Below are 19,312 nucleotides of genomic sequence, written 5' to 3' on the forward strand. Positions count from 1 at the left end.
CTTTATCACTGGGAAGGAAAAGGGGGTTGGGTAAATGTCGGTGCACCCAGCTCCTCACCCAGTTTCTCTTCTCCTTATCTCAGGTCTGGGAGGCGGCAGTGCCTCTGGTAAAACCACAGTGGCCAGAATGATTATAGAAGCCCTGGATGTGCCCTGGGTGGTCCTCCTCTCTATGGACTCCTTCTACAAGGTAATATTTAAAGCTCTTTTTGACTATAAAGTGTACTGTGACTATGGACACATTCCAAAACTTTACTAAAACACTGAAAATGGTACGGCTCAAGTGCCCCCAAACCTGTATCAGTCAGATCAGCGTGTGGATAGACTGCTGCAGGATGGACCGGATTGGTTTGTCAAGTAGACTTCAACAAAATGGCAACCATCTGCACACAGACAGCGACTCCCTGTTGCATGAATGTGAATGAAATGGGTGAAAGAGGGCTTTAGCTTCTGTTCTGCACCTGTAAAGAACTCCTCAGATGTGTTTCTCACTTTTCAGGGCATAATCGTAGAGGCCTCTAGAAGTAATATACATATATATCTGTTCTGGAATAAGGCTGTAAGATACATAACAAAATGTAGAAAAAGTGAAGCGATGTGAATACTTTCCGGATGCACTGTAGATACTGAGTTAAATGAGGGTTTGTTTTCAAGTGTTTGTACTGCTTGTTCAGAATATGTAAATACTTTGGTATGCATGATCTGGGCACAGGTTCTCACTTAACAGGTAACTGTGGTCAAACATCAAACTGTTAAAAGTGAGATGTTTAACCTGCCAGAATTTAAAACAATGCACTTCTCTGCTGTGCTATGGAGTTGTATCAGTTCTACAAATGCTATGCCAATGCCCTTGCCTCCTTCCTGCTCTTTGGACAGAAGGTGAACATTAGCACCCTGGTAATGCCCACCCTGAAGGCTTTCCCAAGTAAACCCACCTGAATAACTCCCCCCTTTGGCCAGTCAGCTTACAGAGCAGGCACTCCTCATACAAGCCTGAAACTGTAACCACCTCAATACCGGACACTGCCACATTTTGAATGACAATTACTCAGTCATGCAACACTGTACCCAAATTATTATTATTATACAGGATTTATATGGCGCCAACAGTTTACACATCGCTTTACAACTTGAGGGTAGACAGTACAAATAATAAAGATGCGCAATCCAAAAAAAAGTGAAGAGGCATATATAAATGCCAAACATGTGCTCTAATGAATTAATGTGCTTAACCACTTAAACCCTTAAACCCTTACAAACCACTTTGACCTACAGGTAAGCCTAGATTAAGGCTTACTTGTAGGTCCAAGAAATATCACGGTTTAGGAGATATTTGCCAAAAGACAGGCACCGCTGTCTACGGCGCATGCACTGAGTGCGCCGCTGTCAACGGCGATATGCCACGAGTGGCGCTCCCGTGCGCATGCGCGGGAGTGACGTCATTGCGGCTTTGCCGAATGACAGCGGCAGAGCAGCGTGACCCACCGAGAAGATGGATGCTCCAGACTACAGGGGACAGCGGTGACTTCGCTGGCTCCTGTGTCAGGTAAGTGACACATAATGGACTACTATGCCATGCATAGTAGCCCATTATGCTTTAACTTTGCAGGGAATCAAAGAGCAAGTAAACTCATCAGGGTTTACTTCCTCTTTAAGTGTGTTTGGGCCTATCTATTGTGGCTGCAACCTCTGGTAGAGCCCTGTATGCTCACAGTTGTGGTAGTGGTGGTGGCGGCGCACCAAAGTGGGTGTAAAGATCTCAAATATCCCAATGAACTTTTGTTTTATTGCACGTCACTTTATTTTTGGTGGGGGAACAATGAAATGGCGACTAATAGCTGTCAGGAGATCTGCTTTTGTTTGCAATGCATAAATAAATTGAATCTAATGTTTTGAACTTTATTCACTTATTCTAGTTATGTATGTATCAATTTGTATGCACGCAGCACTTTAATTCATTTTGCACAGCATGAAATCGGCACGACTTAGCACATCTATTTCATATTTAGGTATTTCTCTAAGCCCTTGTACACACGGTTGGAGAATCCGTCGGAATGTGTCCTATCGGACCGTGTCGTCGGATAATCCGACTGTGTGTGGTACGCATCGGACTGATTCCGTCGGAAAAACAATCGGACCCAATTTTCCAAATATTTTCCGACCAACTGGTTCGGTCGGACATACTCCGATCATGTGTAGGGAATTTTGATCGGACCAAGTGCCACGCATGCTCAGATCAAATTCCTACATCAAAGCTATTGGCTACTAGCCTGAATGTAGTCCCATCGTAACTAAATTACGTCATCACGTTCTGAATGATCTGATTTTTCGACAACTTAGTCCGACTGTGTGTATGCAACAGTTTCGGACAAGATCAGACGGGCAAAATCCAACAGACAAGATCCGACGGATTTGGTTGTTGAAATCTCCGACCGTGTGTACATGGGCTAAGACCTCTTTCACACTGGGGCGCTTGGCAGGCACTACAGCGCTAAGACCAGCTGCTGTGTCTCCAGTGTGAAAGCGCCCGAGGGCTTTCACACTGGAGCGGTGCGCTGGCAGGATGGTAAAAAAAGTCCTGCTAGCAACATCTTGGGAGCGGTGTATACACCTCTCCTTCACCGCTAATGCCCATTGAAATCAATGGGGCAGTGCGGCTATACTGCTGGCAAAGCACTGCTGCGGCAGCGCTTTGCGGTGGATTTAACCCTTTCTTGGCCACTAGCAGGGGGTAAAACCGCCCCGCTATCGGTCGTATACTGCCGCAAAAACGATGGTAAAACCCCACTAAAATTAGCGCAGTTTTACCGCCGACGCCCCTCTCGCCCCAGTGTAAAAGGGGCCTAAGTGTTTGTTCATTCACACTTAATGCAGTGCGCTGTTTTCTTATGTTATTATGATTTAAAAAAATCTTTTGGGGAATTACCACTAAGCACTTTAGTTTCTATGCACATTTATCAGATTCTATTTAACCTATTTCTCTTAGGCCACTCCCACTGTCAGGTGTTATCTCTGCATGCCCACTATGAATGGTGGCATGCTCAGCGCTTTTATTTTTAAGAAATTTTTTTGTAGTGTGCCCTAGGTCTTTCACAATCCTAGCAACACCCATGCACCATAGTGAGAGGCTATGTGGTCTGCAGAGCAAACTTGCATCTCTTGACATCTAGTCTGTAGTAGCCTGCTGGGACTCAGGTCTGTCAGATTGATATGAGAAGAGCAGTTGTTTGTGGTACAAAGAGGAAGTGGTCTGGAAGAGCTTCTGTGGCGTTGGCATGGGACAAAGTGTGACTGAGTCTTTAGATGTTCTCTGGCTTCTTTGCAGCCCTTAAAGTGGAAGTAAACCCTTTTTTGGCACTTGTACCTACAGGTAAGCCTATAAGACTTACCTGTAGGTACATTGAATATCTCATAAACCTCCATTGTTTAGGAGATATTCACACTGCATGCAGGCAGTGATGTCGCCGACACATGTATTACTACTGCTTTAAATTACTATACTTAACTACCCCACCAACGAGGTTATTGTTGGGTCTGGCACCTTGCTGAGGGTTATCATTGCTGGTCATGACATATGCTGGGTCTAATGGAGCTTACTTTACTTCCACAATCTCTTCAGTGTACCTCTAGGCCTTATTCCGCCTATACAAAGAGGCAAATTTTGACCACACCCATTTTGGCCATAGCCACATTTTGGCCATGCCCACACATGCAAATTTGCGTTGCGCTATGCGCGCCGGATCAGCCCTCACCACTTGTACTTGCACCTGCACAGCACCCTGAAAAAAATTTGGTCTGGAGCTACTGCTGTACTGATAGGAGGCGTTAATGGGCACTGATAGAAGGCACTAATGGACACTGATAGGTGGGATTGATGAGCACTGATATGCTGCAATGACAGGGCTGCACTGGCGAGCACTGATAGGCGGCACTGATGGGCATTGATCACTGATAAGCAGCATTGATGGCCACTGATAGGCTGCACTGATAGGTGGCATTGATGAGCACTGATAGGTGGCACTGATGGGCACTGATATGCTGCACTGATAGGCTGCATTGATGAGCATTGATAGGCGGCACTGATGGGCATTGAGCACTGATAGGTAGCATTGATGGGCACTGATAAGCTTCACTGGTAGGCGGCATTGATGAGCAATGATAGGTGGCACTGATAGGCGGCATTGATGAACCCAACATTCAAAAGGACAATTACACTCTTTGAATCTAAGTGGCCGCCTGCAGCTGATCAGTGTTGATGTTCAATGTTCAGCTAACACCTCTCTTTCTAACAAGACCTCTGGAGTGCATTCTATTCTTGAAATTGTTTATATATATATATATATATATATACTACTTTTACCCCAAATATGAAAGCTGGAGACGCCAGTGGCCTAAACCCAACTGTGCTAATACTGCGTGAATTCTTTTTTCAGGTGCTGACAGAGGAGCAGCAGATCCTGGCCGCCCGCAACGAGTACAACTTTGACCACCCGGACTCTTTTGACTTTGAATTGGTCGTTAGTACGCTGAAGAAGCTGAAACAGGGGAAGAGTGTAAAAATTCCCACCTATGACTTCACCACTCACAGCCGAACCAAAGACTGGGTAAGATCAGCCGGTTACATTGGAGATCACTTCCTTGTTCATTTTGCTGAATGATTATTCCAATGTGCACACATGTTAGTACCTATAGAGGAAGGAACGGGTCAGACACCCAGAGGACTGACGGTCTTAGAGGTTGGCCAAAAGTATATCTAGTATGGTGCTTCAGTATTACCCCAGGTGATCAATGCCAAGCTGCTACTAACAAAGCAAACAGAATATTGGCATTAAAAAGGGGATCAATTCCAGAGATAAAATGATAATTCTCCCGCTCTACAAGACTCTGGTCCGGCCGCACCTGGAGAGCTCTGTCCAATTCTGGGCACCAGTCCTCAGGAAGGATGTACTTGAAATGGAGCGAGTACAGAGAAAGGCAACAAAGCTAATAAAGAGTCTGGAGGATATTAGTTATGAGGAAAGGTTGCGAGCACTGAACTTATTCTCTCTGGAGAAGAGACGCTTGAGAGGGGATATGATTTTAATGTACAAATACCGTACTGGTGACCCCACAATAGGGATAAAACTTGTTTGTGGAAGGGAGTTTAACAAGACTCGTGGCCACTTGTTAAAATTAGAAGAAAAGAGGTTTAACCTTAAACTACGTAGAGGGTTCTTTACTGAAAGAGCGGCAAGGATGTGGAATTCCCTTCCACAGGCGGTGGTTTCAGCGGGGGGCATCGATAGTTTAAAAAAACTATTAGATAAGCACCTGAATGACCGCAACATACAGGGATATACAATGTAATACTGATATATAATCACACACATAGGTTGGACTTGTGTCTTTTTTCAATCTCACCTACTATGTAACCCTGGTTGAGAATGGCTGCTGTAGAGAGTATGAGGATGGAGGTATCGGCAAACAACCCCTACAGCTGCATATCTGGGGGACAGTAGTGCTTGGCCAAAACTAGCGATCTTTCCTTCCTATATTAGATAGGAATTTGTCGCCGCCATAGACATGAGTTGATCGCCCTATTCATCTGAAAATGGTAAAACTGTGTGACTAGCAACCTCTGGAGGAACCCTGGGGCTCCATGGAACCCTGGTTGAAGATAGCAGTTCTATATTAACTGACAGGACTGACATCAGTAGTGAAATAAAGATAAATATCATACACTGCTTTATACATGTATCAGTTTGGGATCAAGCTGTCCTATCGCCTGATCACAACTGACATTTCCTCTTTCTTTTGTCTTAGAAAACGCTTTATGGAGCAAACGTGATAATATTTGAAGGGATCATGGCGTTTGCTAATGCAGAACTTCTAAAGGTAAGGAAGTGGTCTTTGTTAAAATATTTCTATTACGGTTTAGATTTGCAGGAAACGGAAAACAGATACAAAAGAGTTTAGAAAAAAAAACAGCAACATTTTCATTCAATACCAAGGTGCAACATAAAATATGAAAATGAGGTTGGTCAAAACAAACTGGCAAAATGGCTTAATCAAGTAGCTTTTTAAAAGTAGTTCTTGATGGGATTTCTTAAAGTTAAGCTGAAGCCGAATGATCCTTTTTTTTTTTTTTGAGTTTTAGAAAGAGCGGGGAAGGTTTAGAAACACTTGTCATATTTATAATGTGGGGGATTTTCCTCTTTGTGATCCTACAGGAAGTGAGGAGAATCTACCAACTAGGGAAAAGCAATAACAACCCAACAATCTTTGTAACTCTTCCCCACACTATTCAAAACTACAAACTTTTTTTACTGACGTTCTCCTTTAAAACTTAAACATTCCGGCCTTCCTTTTAGTTGCCACAGTGGTACAGGCTCATGTCCTGTGCTGAAATGGCTTACCCAGATTTCACTGCACACTGTGAGCTTCTCACAGTGTACATTAGAAGCTGCATCAAGTTAGATAGAGCCCGTCTGACTGGAGGACATCCAACATCTAGCTCTTTCCTCCCCAGTCTGACTGTCCCTGGCCCTGCCCCTTTCATTCATTGGATTTCAGTTCTTTCATTCATGGAGGTTCAGTATCACACGTGAGTGCTCGCTATGGCAGTCTATTTGCCTAGGAACACCCACTCTTCCAGACTGACCTCCACCCATCAGGGCATTTTGTTATTTGCACAATGCTTCCAAAGAGCCAGCCCACTGCTTCCATCAGGACTGAGGGCTTTGAGAAGGGAATCTATGTACAGCATGCTGCCAGCCCTTCCCATAAGCCATGATCTACCTGTGTGTCCTCCTCAACAACCACATTTTATCATTTTAAATGTGAGTGAAACTACACCTTTTTAACTGACTAAATCTGTATTGCAGTCTCCACTTTGAGGCGCCTCTGTATTTTCTATTTTGCATGTTTCCTGGAGATCGCTTTAGCTCCCCATAAGAAGCCTCGCCCTGCAATGCTGACCTTTCCCTTGTCCCTTGTTTTTAATTAATCCGCATCCAGCCCACGGACTTTCCATACAATGTAACGCATACTGCTAAGGTCCGTTCATTCTGCGCCATAATTCTATTCGTCTGACCAATCAAGCTCCTGGGACGTGTCCATGGAATGTCACCGGGTTTATGACTGTATCATGGCCTTCCCTTGCACACAGTTTTATACTAATATTAATACCTTCCAATATGTACAGGTTGCATTCTAGAAACTGGTAGATTATTGTTCAGCATTTCGTGTCCAGTGATACTAAACACAGGGTATCTCGGATAAGCCTGTCACCCAAGAGGTAGGAAAAGGAATAGGGCGCTTCCGTCAGGAAATGTCCTCCATTGAACTCTACTGGATTATTGTCACATCAACATCATCAAGGTTAAGGAGAGGAGGAAATGCTGGTGAAGCACTTCAGGTAGAGGAAGCAACTTTGGAGGAAACTAAAGTAAAAAACAGATTGCGCCTCTAAGTGCCGTATTAAGAAGTATTTATTCATAAAAAGCGATTAAAAACACTTACAATGTAGTAGATCAAATGAGCATCTCAGTCAGCATAATAGGTATCCTCCTATGTCTCTAGGGGAAGGGAGAGCTGGCCCGAAGCTGTGACGGGAGAGGGAGAAGCAAGGAAACTAAGATAGCCAATGGACTTCCTGACCCATGCTGGAACGTATAAGCTGGGGTTGACGTTCAGGGGGCGGTAACGCGTTTCGGAGCATGAGCAATTCGTTCTTTTATCAGGCTTCGCTCCTCTTATGCTGACTGAGATGCTCATTTGATCTACTACATTGTTAGTGTTTTTATGATTAAATACTCCTTAATACTGTACTTAGAAGTTTCTTCTGTTTTTTACCCAGGAGGTAGGAGACTGCTATGCCCACTTCTGTATACTATAACTTAGTCACGTATGACTTATGCCGCGTACACACGGTCGAACTGTTTGACGTACTTAGTCCGTCGAAACACATTTCAGCGGACAATCCACTCGTGTGTGGGCTTCAGCTGACTTTTTCAGCGTGCAGTCCGGAGTACTAAGAATTTCGGATTTTCCAAAAATCTGTCCGTCGTACTTTGGTTTCAGCGGACAATACGGTAGTCAGTATGCTAGTTCGACGGACTAAGAATGGCGCATGCCCAGAAAGGATTTACACGGCGGAAGGGTGCTTTGCTGTGTCTTGGACTTCCTATTTCTAGTCCCGTCGTACGTGCTGTACACGTCATCGCGCAAGCTTTCGACGGACTGTTTGGGTATTCGTGTGTGGTCAAGTCCGTTCATTCGAAAGTATGACGGACTGTCCGTCAGATTGTATGATGGACTAAGTACGTCAAACAGTTCGACCGTGTGTACGCGGCATAAGATTTGGTATGATATTCCCTATTCAAATATATACTTAATATTTTTTTTCCCCCCATAAAGTTTTTATTGAGCGTACTTTAACGTGTGAGGTTTCTGTCTGATTTTATTAAATTGTATGTGGATTTTGTTAAATTGGGAATTGGGCAAGGGTCTCCGAAAGGTGGCCTCAAAACGAACTGCTTTTTTTTACGATACCCATTAGTTCTGGGTAGACATTTTATGGCATGGGCTATGTATTCCTTGACAGAATTGAAGGATTTTGTTATAGTTTTACAATAGGTCACTTCCAATCCCTTCAGAAAAGTGATAAGCTGTAGGAGTTAATGGCTAATAGACCCTGCCTGATCTCTGGCCTCAGTGGAGATAACAGAACCTTTGAAATTCTTAGGTATTTGCTGCTGCAATGTGTTCTACAAAACCATCATGACCAACCTATTATTCCGGAACAACATGGCCGCCAGACACGACTTTTTCGTGTGCCCAGTTTATGATATCAGTACATCACCTGCATTGCCTAAAGCACAGAGATTTAGAGATGATGTCAGTGGGATTAAAATAAGGTATGTAATAAAAAAACTGATTTTAGTTTTGTAATTTGTCTGTAAATTGCAGTTGCTAGACATGAAGATTTTTGTGGAAACGGACTCTGATATCCGCCTGGTACGGAGGCTGAGGAGGGACATCTCAGAGAGAGGGCGAGAAATTGAAGGTGTCCTTAAACAGTACCATACTTTTGTGAAACCAGCATTTGATCAACACATCCAGCCAACCATGCGTCTAGTAGATATTGTAGTACCCAGAGGTAAGTGAGCGTAGCAGAAACAGCCAACATCCGTATGGTTCTGTGAGGCTGTCAGACTCTCTAAATATCTGTTATTTATCTAGTATTCAGAAATAAATCACATTATGTCTTCCAGGGAGCGGAAACACGGTGGCCATTGATCTGATTGTACAGCACGTTCACAGCCAGCTGGAAAAGGTGAGTGAAAGTTATGTCACCATAATGTTTATAAGGCTTAAGGGGTCGGCCCGCCCAAAATTCATACTTTAGTTTTTGATGCTGGAATGCTAATGACTCATTGGCTATGTTCCAGGCTCCGCCCACCTGCTATAGCCATGATGCAGTTGACTCTCATGATTAGGTCTTTTATTTTGCATTGGGGAGAATTCAGCAGGAGGAATTCAGATTTCTGGACTCTGTGAGGAAGTGAAATAACAGTTTTTAGTAGACTAATCCTTTCAAGCAGCACTCCAGGATTTTTTTTTAAATTCTAACCCCCCTTCCTGCTGTATTAAAAAAAAGTATAGGGCTAAGGTGTGTATAAAAAGAATAGTGGTGCGCTGAATTAAATATCCATAAAAGTTGTGCTGACCCTGTGCCAGTCCAGTCATGGAGCTCCTCTACTGGGCAAAACAACACTATCATTCTGTCTATTTCCTGTGAGCTCAGTCTTATGATTGCATACCCCCTATGGGGCACAGCATCATGCAGACTGGGTGCGAACCAAGGATATATGTGTGAGCCGCTCAGGCTGTATGGCAGGGGTAGGCAACCTCGGCCCTCCAGCTGTGGTGAAACTACAAGTCCCATGAGACATTGCAAGACCCTGATAATCACAGGCATGACTCCTAGAGGCATGATGGCATTTGTAGTTTCACCTCAGGTGGAGTGCCGAGGTTGCCTACCCCTGCTGTATAGGAATTAAGTCCTGTGCCCACCACTGTGAGTACTGGCTGGGAAGGGAGCTTGTCTATACTCCAGGCAATGATAGAGAGTGACTAGGTGTCCCGGAACTACACATCAAGTCAAGACCCACTGTATGATAGTGAACGGCAGTCTCAGCTTGTACCCCCGCCAGTCCACACTTACCACGCGTTTCACTCCACCCACCAGAGCTTACTCATTGGGATGGCATCCCTATGAGTAAGCTCCAGTGGGGGGAATGTAATGCATTGAAGGCATGGCCTGGCGGGCATGCAGGCTGGTACAGCCATTCACTATCATACAGCAGGTCTTGACTTGATGTGCGGCTCCCGGGACACCTTGTCACTCTCTATCATGCAGACTAGGCTCACAGTACTTTAGGACTGAGCAGCAAAAGTCATTACATGATCATCACTCAGTCCTGGAAGAATGGCACTTCTGTAAGGAGAAGAGGCTGCGGTGATGTCACTAAACTGGCAAGAAGACTTTAAGAAAAAAGGTAAGTACAGGAATTAAAAAGGGGAGGGAGTGGCTTGTGGATTTAAAAGAGAAGTATGGCCAAACATTTTGTTTGGCCATACTTCTCTTCTGGGTCATAGGAGTGCACTCCTTTCTGGGTGTACTCCTGTGACCCAGATTCAACTGACAGCAGGCTAAAGCCTGCTGTTGGCTGACATCACAGAGCCGCTCCGGGCACTTTAAGATTGGTATTCATCCAGATGACCAGCAGCTGGCTTAGCCTCTTAGTGCCTTGCTGGGAGCCTGAGCCAGCTGACCCTCCGCTCCCTCCACAGCCTGGTGCTCCAGTAAGTGCTGGTGGGGCAAAGCAGAGTTGCTTCTTTCTGCTCAGTGAAGACGGAGAACAGCAGTCATGTGATCACTCAGTTTTCTGTATTAGAGCTGGCAGGGGACATCTGCAGCATTGAACCAATGCTGCAGCCATAAAGGTGAGTATGTATATTTGTTTTGATATCCCACACCTCTCCTTTAACATTTCTGGAGTTCTGCTTTAAGGGTTGGTTTTCTTGCTTGTAGGTTAGTCTGCCAAAGATGATCAGAGGTGCCTGAGATGATGGTGACTGAACCTGAGGGAGCCTCTTACTCAGGTTAATTTAGGTGCCTCCGTAGTGAATTCAGCTCTAAATGATGTACAAAGAAGGAGCCCGATATGCACAGTGAGATCATTCAACAATCTCACAATCTAGAGAGGAATGTCTGGGAACAGTAATGTTTGTTTTTTAATTTTGTATAGCAGAACCTCATCAGATTTTTACTGCTGTCTGTGATTTCCCCTCATTTGTGTCACCGGGGCAAAAATCACTTTATTAGATAGCAATGAAAAACTTGACAGGTTCTCTTTATTATTGGGGGATCTCACAGTCTGTATAGAGCAAAGTGCTGTGTGTGTATTTTGGGCCTTTTTGTAGGTGAGCTGTGTGTCTGTCCTCGGTCTCATCATGTCTGTGTGTCTGTCCCACTGCTGCAGAGGGAGATCAGTGTCAGGTAAGGGGAAACATGTCTCTGTAGAGTCTATGCGGCTGTGGCTGGTCACCTCTTCCTGTGGAAAGATTGCTGTCATTCTCAGAATCTATAGTACTGTATAAATTTAGTTCTCTGCACTTTTCACACCATCCGAAAACTAACAGAAACTGCAAACATGTCATTTATTATCTCCTTCTTTGCTTCAGCATGGCAGGACTAATGATCTGTATAATCATTATAGAGACTGCCTGCCTGAGGAGTGACAGACCGGTACAATGAGACATAATCCGACTGTAATTAGCGCTTACCATCACATGCTAATTAGCGATTGATTAATTCAGAAATCACAAAAAAAAAATCACCTTCCACATTCACTGTTCAAATTGAGGTCCTGTCTGAAATACTAACTCCAGACAAATGTTATTTCTTTAGTTCTGCATAGAGTTGGGGAGATTTAAAGCTGAACTCTGGGCCTAATAAATATTGTCTAAATACGAGAGGTATGTGTATTCTCCCTTGAATCTTGGTGTGCTTTGTGTATTCCTTTCAGATCTGTGCAGTAACTTCTGCCCTTTGCCTCTATGTGGGAGTTTCCTGTAATACAGACCAGTCACTGCTGCTCTCTCTCCTTGTGTAGGGTGACTGGTCTCATCTCCGCCCCCTCTTGTAGCTTTCTGCAGGCAGAGTGTAGTAGGCGTGACTTGTTGGGCACCTCTCACAGCTCTGCTCTCTCTCCTTGTGCAGGGTAACTGGTCTTGTCTCCGCCCCCTCCTGTAGTTTTCTGCAGAGAGAGTGTAGTGGGTGGGACCTGTTGGTCCCCTCCCACAGCTCTGCCTTCTCTCCTTGTGCAGGGTGACTGGTCTTGTCTCCGCCCCCTCCTGTAGTTTTCTGCAGAGAGAGTGTAGTGGGTGGGACCTGTTGGTCCCCTCCCACAGCTCTGCCTTCTCTTTTTGTGCAGGGGGACTGGTCTTGTCTCCGCCCCCTCCTGTAGCTTTCTGCAGGCAGAATGTAGTGGGTGGGACCTGTTGGTCCCCTCCCACAGCTCTGCTCTCTCTCCTTGTGCAGGGTGACTGGTCTTGTCTCTGCCCCCTCCTGTAGCTTTCTGCAGAGAGAGTGTAGTGGGTGGGACCTGTTGGTCTCCTCCCACAGCTCTGCTCTCTCTCCTTGTGCAGGGTGACTGGTCTTGTCTCCGCCCCCTCCTGTCGTTTTATGCAGATAGCCTGTAGTGGGCGAGGCCTGCTGGGCCCCTCCCACAGCTCTGCTTTCTCTCCTTGTGGAGGGTGACTGGTCTTGTCTTCCGCCCCCTCATGTCATTTTATGCAGATAGCCTGTAGTGGGCGAGGCCTGCAGGGCCCCTCCCACAGCTCTGATCTCTCTCCTTGTGCAGGGTGACTGGTCTTGTCTCCGCCTCCTCCTGGAGTTTTTGAAGACAGCCTGTAGTGGGCGAGGCCTGCAGGGCCCCTCCCACAGCTCTGATGGATGCATAGGCTATGTACAGGAAATTGACGATGTCACTGCCACTCTTACAAGGCATACAAAGGCATTTGGTACTTACAAAGCAGATTTATATCCTTTGTGGCCATCAAGGAATATATTTTTAACAATTTTGTGTGACCAGCCTGTAGCTTTAATTTTCTGTCAGGAGTTTAAATTAGGCTGTGACTCCAGTTGGGAGATATTTATTAACTTCCTGTTTGGGTGCCACCAGGATGGTGGGGATTGTCCCTAGAGCAGCATGGACAGCAATAAAAAAACATTGTCAAAAGTGCTAACCTCTCCCCACTTGCACTACAACTCTGATTTGCCTGTGTCAGAGATCTCCAAACTACGGCCCTCCAGTTGTTCAGGAACTACAACTCCCATTATGCCTATTCATGTCTGTGAACATCGGAGTTTTACAATGCCTCATGGGTAGTGTAGTTCAACAACAGCTGGAGAGCCGTAGTTTGGAGATCTCTGGTCTATGTGACAAGATTTTCACTTAAACCTTTACCCATAACAGTTTGATAACAATTAATGTTCTTTAACCAACGAACATACATTCCACATTAATAAATATGTTACCCAAATGAGTGTGTGCTGTAAGTTGCCACTAGCATTGCTCCTGTTTCGTCTTGCTGGAGGCCGCCATTTTGTTGAAGCCTAGCACAGTCAACTTCTTTATAGGAAACTTTCCCACTCTCCTTGGTCTTAAAAACTATATTTCGCTTTCTGCAATTGAAATGTGTGAATTTCCAGCCTTGTTTGTATATCTTGGCTCAACCAGAGGGGAAGGCTGACATGAGCTTTACAGTGCTGAAGTTCATATATTTGAAGCAGAAAGGAGAGAGTATATAGGGGAGATAAGTCACTATCGCTGTAAGTTGAACTCTTTTTGTGTCTCCCTGGCAGTAGCGTTTGTCCTGTCACCTCTCCCTGCTTTACTTTTCTCCCTTCCTAATGTGTGTTCTCTCCGCACAGTGTGTGTCATTCCTCTTGTATTCTTACCCCTTCAGCAAGAGTTAGTCCTAAAGCTGTTAGGAGAATCGCAGCTCTAGTGGCTCTGATTTTAAGCACAGTGCCAAGAATAGAGAGCAACTGAGCATGTGCACAGCAGGGTGAGACAAGGTATTACTGGATTTTACAGTGTATGCACTTCTTTTTAGTGCTAGTTCACACCATATGTGTTCCAGTGCTTTTATTTATCAGCATTCAGAACGCATAGAAAGTAGGTTACATGGTTTTCAGTGGCATAGTTCACGCCAGTGCTTTCAGTTCCAGTGCATTTTGGTTCCAGTAAAAAAAAAAAAAAAGTCGCACATGCTGCATTTTTCCTGCGTAGAACTGTACTGGAATGTGATAAAACGCATAAAAAATGCACCGGACCCCAGTACAGTGGGGGGAATAAAATAGAAAAAAATCATCTGGACAGAAAGCACAGAAAACATGTTAAAAACCCCTGGAACGCACAGAAAACATGTTAAAAACACGCATGCAGAAAAGCATCCAGAATGGATCTTCAGTAAGTCTTTATAGTGTGAACTAACCCTTAAAGTGACACTAAAGGTAAATTTTTTTTTTTTTTTTAAATAACAAACATGTCATACTTACCTCCACTTTACAGCTTGCTTTGCACACAGTGGCCCGGAACCTGCTCTTCTGGGGTCCCTCATCGGCTCTCTCGGCTCCTCCCCACATCAGATAACCCCCTAGGAGAAGCGATCTCCCGGGGGGGGGGGGGGGTGTTACATTGCGGGCTCGCTCCCGAGTCCAGCATTCGGAGGCTGCGTCATTGGAATTGATTGACGGCATCGGGAGCCAATGGCTGCGCTGCTATCAATCTATCTAATCAACAGCCGAGAACTCCCTAGCAGAGAGAAGGCTCGTCCACGTGGGACAAGTTTGAGGGTTCAGGTAAATAAAACGGGGGGCCGGTCACTGACAGGTGTTTTTTCACCTTAATGCATAGGATGCATTAAGGTGAAAAAAACACTTACAGTTACAACCCATTTAATGTTTTACATAGCTATACCTGCAAAAGAGGCTAGAATGAAATCCTCTACCCAGACATAATATTCTGACTAAAGCTCCACTTTAAAGTGGTTCTAAAGGCTGCAGTTTTTTTTCCTTCGTGCATAGAGTGCATGAAGGTAAATAAACATCTGTATCCAGCCTCCCCCCCACAAAGTGCTTCCCTGAGCTGATCTCCATCCAGGGATGTGCACTAGAGCAGCAGCTCTCATGGATCTCTCTCCCCTCTTTGCCTGAGACACAGCATTGTCAGCCATATGCTACCACTGCCGTCAATCACAGCCAATGAGGAGGAAGCAGAGGGTGGGGAGAAGTCTTGCTGTCTGTGTCTAAGGGAGCAGCCAAGCGAGGGAGCGATCCTGCATGAGTACCCCCATGGGAAGCAGCTTCCTATGGGAGCACCCACAGAAGAGCAGGAGCCAGGAGCACTGGCAGGGAACCCAAGAAGAGGGGGATCGGAGCTGCTCTGTGCAAAACCATTACACAGAACAGATAAGTATACCATGTTTGTTTGTTTTTTCTATAATTTTACCTTTAGAATCACTTTAACTTCCTGTCCTTAATGAACATCCAGACAGCCAATAAAAACTGGACAGAGGCTTTAACCCTTCCTCGTTCTATCTAAAGCAAAAAAAATAATGTTTTAGCTGGGGTTGGAATTTAAAAAGACTGATAAGCAGTGGTATTTGTTGAGCTGCTGAGTGCTGAGCCCACACTAGAATGGGGTGGGGGGGGGGTTACAGGAATCTGACACTCCCGGAAGTGTCGAAAGTCACAGTGTTCGGGAGTTTCCCAACAAATATTGTATATATTTTGGGCACATAAAAGATGATGCAGGACTCCTTATCAACGTCACAGAAAACATAAAAATATATAGTTACATGGTTAGTCTGGTTGAAAAAAAGACAGTCCATCTAGTTCAACCAATAAATCACTGACTAAATATGGGGCGTCAGGCCCCAGCTATGAGAGCGTAAGGGCATGCTATGAGAGCATCAGGCCCCAGCTATGAGGGTGTGAGGGCATGCTATGAGGGCATCAGGCCCCAGCTATGAGGACGTGAGGACATGATATGTGGGCATCAAGCCCCAGCTATGAGGGCATGCTATGAGGGCATCAGGCCCCACTATGATGGTGTCAGGCCTCAGCTATGAGGGAATGCTATAAGGTAGTGAGGGCATGCTATGAGGGCATCAGGCCACAGCTATCAGGACGTCGGGCCCCAGCTATGAGGGCATCAGGCCCCAGCTATGAAGGTGTCGAGCTCCAGCTATGAGGGCATCAGGCCCCAGCTATGAGGGTGTCAGGCCCCTGCTATGAGGGTGTCAGGCCCCAGCTATGTGAGTGTAAGGCCCCAGCTATGAAGGTGCCGGGCTCCAGCTATGAGGGCGTCGGGCCACAACTATGAGGGCGTTGGGCCCCAGCTATGAGGGCTTCGAGCCCCAGGTATGAGGGCGTTGGGCCCCAGCTGTGAGGGCACCAGGCCCCAGGTATGAGGGTGTCGGGCCACAGCTATGAGGGCGTCGGGCCACAGCTATGAGGGCGTCGGGCCACAGCTATGAGGGCGTCGGGCCACAGCTATGAGGGCGTCGGGCCACAGCTATGAGGGCGTCGGGCCACAGCTATGAGGGCGTCGGGCCACAGGTATGAGGGCATCGGGCCACAGGTATGAGGGCGTCGGGCCACAGGTATGAGGGCGTCGGGGCCCAGGTATAAGGGGGTCGGGGCCCAGGTATAAGGGGGTCGGGCCCCAGGTATGAGGGCGTCAGGCTCAGTCTGTACATATTACAGGAAGGGTGATAGTGATATAGAAGTGCTGCTGTTGGACTGGAGCATTTCTTTAGCTTTCTCACGCTAGACACGGCTCTCATCTCCTCACTTCAGTCTGGTTAAAGTGTGTTCGGGGGCGGGGTGGGCAGATATTTTCCACTGTGGGTCCAGCAGAGATGAAGGCAGGAAATTGCCCCCTCCTTCCTCTCATAGCTCTCTCTCCCTCCCCCGCACGCCATACAGGAAACCCTCATCTGTATCACCTACGCTCGGACACTGCACCTTCACCTCTATTTTAAGAACACACTTTCGTTTAGGATCAGTTCAACTAAACCGGAAAAAAAAAAAAAACGAGAGAACTAACAACATTCACAAATGTGTGTATACAAATTGTCACATCTAAAATGATATATTTGACACTAAACACAACTGGACACTTGCCTGGGGTATCGGGATCTGGTGACTATGTGTGGATAATAAATGCCAAGACTGTATTCACTATATAAACGCCCATGCCTTTATATATATATATATATATATATATATATATATATATATATATATATATATATATAATTTTTTTTTTTTTTTTTGCAACAATTACATGTAGGCCGAGCTGTCCTCAATAAAAGTGACAGTTGCAGAGCTTGGAGAAAACTACGAAATTGCACAGGGGGGCAATTGCAGCAACTGTGATTTGTTAAGTCCAGGTATGCATCAAACTCAGGGGGGAAAAAAATAACACCCGTCGGCCCTTTAAGAAAATAAAAATCCTATCATGGTAGTAAAAGGCGACTGCTGTACACACCCTTCCATCCAACCCCACGTGTTGTGTTTATGGTTTGTCCCAGGACCTGGAACTGTCACATTTTGCTGGACAGCTTGGCCTGCCTTTTAAATGTAAAAAAAAAAATATAAAATAAAATAACAGAGTTACAAATGTTAAAGGGTAAATCCACTTTGATAGGAACAAAACATAAAAAATAATAATAATAATAAAATAGCATATACATGCATGCTTATAATTGCTACACAAGTCATATTGTAATGTCTTATTACAAGTTACCTTTCCGTTTTCCATCTGCAGGGCTGTCATTTTCTGTAAAATGCAATATGGCAACCAAAAATTTAATTTCCTGCTTGTGTGATTGGCTCACTGATTTTCCCAGAAGTCTGCTCTAAGATACATATATTTTGGGCATCCCCTGAAACAAAAATTTCATTTTTGGTGAGATACTTCCAAAGGGAAAACATATCTAAAGAGATGCAGACCCTGATTAGAACCCTGCAAGTGCAGCAGCTGATTGATCATTACAAAGTCACTGCTATTCACATTCATTGTCCCCATAGACACAGGCAAACAAACAGCTATTTCCTCAGTATAACACAAGGTTGGACCTGCAATAAAGTGAGGTAAAATCCCTGCAATGTACATAGATCACCCAGAGGGGACATTTTTTTTCTCAACAGAAGTGGAATTACTCTTTAAAGCTGAACTCCAGGCAGAAGAGACATTTTTTTCGTTTTTTTTTTAATTATTTGTAATGTGAGAATGCAATTGACCATAAGAGTGTCCGCAACATTTGGCCAATAAAACAAGATAATAATAAAAATGTACATTTTGTTGCTCTGTGTTTTTAAATGTGTTTTTCTTAATACAAGCAGTGTAAGTACCTACATTTGGCTTTGGTTTAGCTCCTTGGAATCCATGTACAGCAGGGCTCAGGCTAGGAGATGGAGAAACAGCACAAGGAGCCAGTTACAGTGCCTTGAAAAAGTATTCACACCCCTTGAAAATTTTCCACATTTTGTCATGGTACCAAAAATGTAAATGTATTTTATTGGGATTTTATGTGATAGATGAACACAAAGTGTCACATAATTGTGAAGTGGAAGGAAATGATAAATGGTTTTCAAAATGTTTTACAAATAAATATGTGAAAAGTGTGGTGGGCATTTGTATTCAGCCCCCTTTAGTCTGATACCCTCAACTAAAATCTAGTGGAATCAACTGCCTTCAGAAGTCACCTAATTATTAAATAGAGTCCCCCTGTGTGTAATTGAATCTCAGTATAAATACAGCTGTTCTGTGAAGCTCTCTGAGGTTTGTTAGAGAACCTTAGTGAACAAACAGCATCATGAAGGCCAAGGAACACACCAGACAGGCCAGGGATAAAGTTGTGGAGAAGTTTAAAGCAGGGTTAGGTTATAAAAATGGAGCAGTTTAATCCATCATATGAAAATGGAAAGAGTATGGCACGGCTGCAAACCTACCAAGACATGGCCGTCCACCTAAACTGACCGGCCAGGCAAGGAGAGCATTCATCAGAGAAGAGCCAAGAGGTCCATGGTAACTCTGGAGGAGCTGCAGAGATCCACAGCTCAGGTGGGAGAATCTGTCCACAGGACAACTATTAGTCGTGCTCTCCACAAATCTGCCCTTTATGGAAGAGTGGCAAGAAGAAAGACATTGCTGAAAGAAAGTCATAAGAAGTCCTGTTTGCAGTT

At 44.9% G+C, this 19,312-nt stretch overlaps 1 protein-coding gene across 5 annotated transcripts in view; it reads left to right on the plus strand.

Annotated features, from left to right (window-relative positions):
• UCKL1 (uridine-cytidine kinase 1 like 1) overlaps positions 1-19,312 on the plus strand; it is a 56,438-nt gene that overhangs the window by 16,596 nt on the left and 20,530 nt on the right. For 4 of the 5 annotated variants that reach the window (XM_077460399.1, XM_077460398.1, XM_077460396.1 and 1 more), the window contains exons 3-7: positions 84-190; positions 4,434-4,604; positions 5,803-5,874; positions 8,950-9,139; positions 9,255-9,316. In XM_077460399.1, coding sequence (XP_077316525.1) covers positions 84-190; positions 4,434-4,604; positions 5,803-5,874; positions 8,950-9,139; positions 9,255-9,316 — 602 coding nt within the window. Of the gene's footprint in view, positions 1-83; positions 191-4,433; positions 4,605-5,802; positions 5,875-8,949; positions 9,140-9,254; positions 9,317-11,528; positions 11,546-19,312 lie in introns of all 5 variants that reach the window. The other variant, XM_077460397.1, reaches the window with a different exon arrangement.

The sequence above is a fragment of the Lithobates pipiens genome, unplaced genomic scaffold (assembly GCF_037356315.1).
Source record: "Lithobates pipiens isolate NorthernLeopardFrog02 unplaced genomic scaffold, aLitPip1_a1.2 Scaffold_28, whole genome shotgun sequence".
NCBI classification, from domain to species: Eukaryota; Metazoa; Chordata; class Amphibia; order Anura; family Ranidae; genus Lithobates; species Lithobates pipiens.